This window comes from Echinops telfairi, unplaced genomic scaffold (assembly GCF_000313985.2).
Source record: "Echinops telfairi isolate 266 unplaced genomic scaffold, ASM31398v2 ScPeMD7_443;HRSCAF=831, whole genome shotgun sequence".
NCBI classification, from domain to species: Eukaryota; Metazoa; Chordata; class Mammalia; order Afrosoricida; family Tenrecidae; genus Echinops; species Echinops telfairi.
In genome coordinates this window covers 84735445-84740466 of record NW_022104341.1, presented here as the reverse complement: position 1 = coordinate 84740466, position 5022 = coordinate 84735445, and the positions used below count along the sequence as shown (strand labels likewise).

General features: G+C 48.1%; 1 protein-coding gene across 4 annotated transcripts in view; it reads left to right on the top strand.

The window, feature by feature from the left end:
* The window catches only part of ST3GAL3 (ST3 beta-galactoside alpha-2,3-sialyltransferase 3), a 266714-nt gene that overhangs the window by 23761 nt on the left and 237931 nt on the right, over positions 1-5022 (top strand). For all 4 annotated transcript variants that reach the window (XM_004699493.4, XM_045291846.1, XM_045291844.1 and 1 more), the window contains exon 2: positions 3515-3659. In XM_004699493.4, coding sequence (XP_004699550.1) covers positions 3545-3659 — 115 coding nt within the window. In that variant the 5' untranslated portion in view covers positions 3515-3544. The remainder of the gene's footprint in view (positions 1-3514; positions 3660-5022) is intronic.

The window sequence follows — 5022 nt, the reverse complement described above, 5'->3', positions numbered from 1 at the left end:
TGTGTGTGTGTGTGTGTGTGTTTACAGTTCTGGCAGCAGCCGGCCCTCTGTTGGTGGGGTCTTTCTCAGCTCCTCCTCTTGCTCCTTACGTTGCAGTAGCACCTTTGATGCCAAAGGGGCTGATCGCTTCCTCCTGCTGCACCCATGGTGGGTCCTTGAGCTCTGCTCCCTCAGCCATGAAAAGAAAGAAGTAGATAGGTATTCGGGTCAGCTTATACTCGAGTATATACGGTAAATGAATAAAATCCCTGACATTGCACTCTCCTCTGTGCACTCTGGGTGTGGCGTCTGCTTCCTGCCAAGGTGGCCTCAGATAGACATTCCACTGTGTAGAGGCACCAGGATTGATTTTTGTTGTTTGAATTGTTTCTAATACTTGTTCTTACAATCATCGTTGCCACTGGTCGCTCGTTTTGCTCGTTACCATATTGGTTTGAGTGTTTCTCAAGGAAACAGCCGTTGAAATAGACATGCTGGGACAGGGTATTGGAATGTTGTAAATTGCAGTTGATAGTTCCAAATGGTTTCTGAAAGCATATCCCGTTTTATGTTCCTAGGAAGTATTACTAGTTTCCTTTATTTAATCTTAAAAACACTTGCAGGAGCAGTGTCTGTGATTTATGACGAATGCGCCTCATTCAGAAGCATATAAGCAGAGCCGCCGTGGCATGGTGGTTCTGTGCTTGGCTTTTTTAGCCCACCGGCTGGTCTGCAGGGGAAAAGACCTGCACCCTGCACGCCCAGATCACAGCCTGGGGTCCCGTGGGGCAGGTCCCCGTCTGACAGGGTCACGGGGGTCAAGGGCTTCTGGGTTGTATGTCTTTCCAGCGTGTTTCTCCCCTTCCTTTCCCTTCCCCTCCCTCTCCCCCTTCTTTCCTCCGTATGTACATGTTTACTGTACAGTAAATCAATACGTGTATCTATAAGGAAGTTACATTCATCTCTGTGCGTATGCAGAGAAAAAGCGCTAATTTGTACAGTTTTATTTTTTTGTAAGTTTTCATAGCTGGTAAGGTAAATCATTATTTTCATTTTTAAAAGTTTCTTAGTTTTGTTGGGCCACAAGCTCTTCAGATTACCTTTAGATTTAAGTCTGAAAAACATGTTACAGACCTTGATTGGAATTATACTGAGTTTGTCCTTTCCATTTAAGAACATGTTTATTTATCTCTTTATTTGGGGCTTTCCCGTCATTTAGTGAAAGTCCTGCCCACTTCTCTTAAAGTTTATCTTTAGGGAGTTTCGCAAATGGATTTTTCCCCCCTTTACATCTTCCAGCAGCAGTTGATTGCTGGTAAAGTTTTTCAGAAGCTACTGATTTGTGGAAATAAGTCTTCTCAACACCTGCTTTGTTGAACTTCCTCTGAGCTGTCATGTTTTTTTCACTGGATTCTCTTGGTTTTTCAAGCTAGATAACTGTGTAATCTACAAAGGGTGCTTTTTAAATCTTCATTCAGAAGAGTTAGACATTGTTTCTGGTGTTGTGTGGGAGGCTCTCTGAGTGGGGCTGAGGCATGGGACTCCGGGCAGTCTTGGCAATGTTACATTTGCCGAGCACATGATGCTGTGCCTCTAGTGGAATGACTGTGCCTTTAATAGAGTGGAAGAATGGCTGGTGTGTAGGACACTCGTGAGGTCGGGGGGTGGGAGAGATGGGTCTGGAGAGTAAATGGGGACTTGCCCAGAAGAGGCTTTAAGGAGCAATTACTTTATTCTAAAGGAATTGAGGATTTAATGAAGGATGTGGTTGGCAGAATGGTTCCCCGAAGACAGCCCCTCTTCAATGCTGTGAATAGGCTATGTTCAGTGTCAGAAGGAACTGGGCAGAGATAATGAAGGTCTCTTAGCTGGCTGATTGCAAGCCTTAAAAACCCCTACTCACCAAATGAGAACGTGGAAAAGGTTGCGGTTACGTGTCAGGTACCACGGAGTCCGTTCTGACCACATGGACCGTGTGTACAGCAGAAGGAAGCCCTGCCCCGTTCTCACCATGATGGTTATATCTGCTGCAGCCTCCGGGTCAATCCATCTCGTTGAGGGGCTTCCTCTCTACTTGGCCAAGCATGATGGCTTCCTCCAGGGATGTCCAGAGCAGTGAGAGGAAGTCTCGCCGCCCTCACCTCTAAGTTAGAGTATTCTGGTTGTACTTCTTCCAAGCCAGATTTGTTCGTCCCTTTGGCAGCCATGGAACTTTCAAGATTCTTCACCAGCACCGTGATTCAAATGCATCCATTCTTCTCGGGCCTTCTTGATTCAGTGTCCAGCCTTCCCAGGTATATGAGGCATTGAAAATAGCATGGTTTGTGCCAGGTGCACCCTAGTTCTCAAAGTCACTCTCCCCCCACCCCCCAACACTTTCATGAGGTCCCGTGCAGCAGATTTACCCACTGCGCCTTTTGATCCCTGACTGCTGCTTCCGTGATCACTGATTGTGGAGCCAAGCAGGGCGAGATCCCTGGTGACTTCGATCTTGGTCCATTTGGGAGGGTTTTGCTTTGTAACCCAAACCGAAGGCTGCAGTTCTTGCTTTTCATTGGCAAACGCTTCAAGTCCTCTTTACTCTCAGTAAGCAAGGTGTGTCATCTGCGTATGGAGGTTGTCATTAAGCCTTCCTCCAATGCTGATGCCACATCTTCCTCGTGTAGTCCAGCTTCTCTGATGATTTGCTCAGCATTCGGATTGAATAAGGATGGGGAGGGGATACAGCCCTAACTAACACTTTGAAACCATGCAGCATGCCCTTGTTTTGGCAAACTGACTAGGAGACATCCGTATTTGTTCCCATCCCAAAGAAAGGTGACCCCACAGAATGCACAAATTATAGATCAGTTTCACGGATATCTCATGCAAGTAACATTTGCTGAAGATCAGCCAACAGCAGTTGCAGCAGTGCATTGACAGGGAGCGGCCAGAGGTTCTGGCGGGATTCAGAAGAGGGCGTGGAACAAGGGATGTCCAACAAGGAACAAGGATGTCACAGGGATCTTGGCTGAAAGCAGAGAATACCAGAAAGAGGTGTGCTTGTGTTTCTGTGACGGTGAAAGCATTCAGCTCATAACAAACTGTGGATAGCCTTGGGAAGAATGGGAATTCCAGAACAAGTACTTGTGCTCATGTGGGATTTGTATGCAGATCAAGACGCGGCGTGCAAGCGGAACATGGCTTTATGCTCCACAGTCCGTATGGACGTGTGATTCAAGGCCTCCATTGCCGTCCCTCCAGTGTCACACTGCTGGAGCCACCTTCTCCTTGGATTTCCTGTTTCCATTCCTTCTCCCCTAACCCTCTGAACCTTGTCCTTGGGGAAATGCTGCCCTTTGATCTTAAATGGTTGAGTATTCCAGTGAGGAGATGAGTTCAGCTTCAGATCCGAAGGGTACATCCTGGGGGGGGGGGGGGGGGTGTCCACCAGTCTCTATCTGACCAGTAAGCCTAGAGGTAATTTATTTGAAGATGGCATGTGTCAATAAGATGATTGCTTTCTCTTTTTGACCTAATTTCTTCTTCCCCTTAGGTCATGTAGGAAGGCACAAATCATGTGAAGATGGGACTCTTGGTATTTGTGCGAAACCTGCTGCTAGCCCTCTGCCTCTTTCTGGTACTGGGGTTTCTTTATTACTCTGCGTGGAAGCTTCACTTGCTCCAGTGGGAGGACTCCGGTAAGTACAGCCACTCCAGCCCCCACCCAAGGGGCACCCACTGCACGTCCGTGGCGCTGTAACGCCCTCATGTTCTTCAGAGGTGCACGGTGAGAGTAAGCCGGCCGTATCGGGCTTAGCCTTCGAAGTGGCCTCATACTTCCATGACTGTAGGCTAAGGATGCCGTTTCTGTTTGTTACACCCGCATGCCATGGCCAATCTCAGTTCCTTTCACACAGCAGTGAGAAAAGAGCTCGCCAATTGAAACAAACTGTCTTGGCTTTGGCATGGTTTGGTTCATCTACTTAATTACTACACCACTCCCTCTCCGTTTAGTGCTGCGTTTCTGCCGCCCTTAAAACATTCATCTTTGCCTTTTTCTTTAATTTTCAATTGAACGCCATCCTCGTTCCATTTTCCCCAGAGCAACTGGTTTGCTTACTTAACTCTCTTTAGCCTTCGCTGTTACCGAGCCGCCCCTGCGTACAGCGGTGCCTGCTTCCCCGCTCGCTCGCTCCTGGTCCTCCCTAGACACTGCATCTGCTTTCCCCCAGCCGCCTGCCCTCCGATGGGCTGCCAGTCGCCGCCGTCCATCTCCACGCTTTGGTGGCAGGCTTGCCATGGAAGGGCCCACGTGCATCAGCACTGACCTTTGCACATTCTCTTCTTGGCTGTAGCTCAAAATATCATCCCCGGACCTTCAGTGGGTTTCCCGTTGGCTTCTTTTGCCCCGTGGCTCTCTGAGCAGGGTGCAGGGAACCTCAGGCCACCTCTTCTGATTCCCAGTGAGGATGTTTTCCCTAAAGGCGTCTTGTCTTCTTTTTATGCATTTTTACTGGGTGCCCATGTAGAATCCGGCTCTCATGAGAGTAAGTTACTGAGTCGAAGGCGTTACAAAGGCACCAGGCTGATTGGACTGCTGCTGTGGGGAGACCCTGACGGGCACTCTACCTGCGAGGCGCTTCCCTCGTTTCTTTGGTCTTTTGCATGCCTCTAACTACAAGCCAATTTTTAAAATGCAGTGTTAGATTTTTAATTTCCTGTTTTCTTTGGAACATTTAAGTGCCTGTTAAGAATCAGCTTATAATTACCACTAATTACTTGGTGTTTCAAGGGCTTGTTCTGTAGAGGTTTGTTTTGGAAATTGAGGGGACTATCCGAGCTGAGAGTGTGCCTCGGTGTAGTGCAGCCAGAGGAGGGGAAGGCGAGTGGCTGTCTGTTTCAGGATGTCTGTAGTCCACAGGGCAGTCTGTTCTGGGGGTGCGGGTGGGGTACGTTTCTGCTAAGAGCCAGCGATCGACAGAAGTCATCAAAGATCAGAAAGGAAGCTCATTTCTTTTTCCCCTTGAAGATGAAGTGTTGTGTGCTCTGTATTGTTTTTTT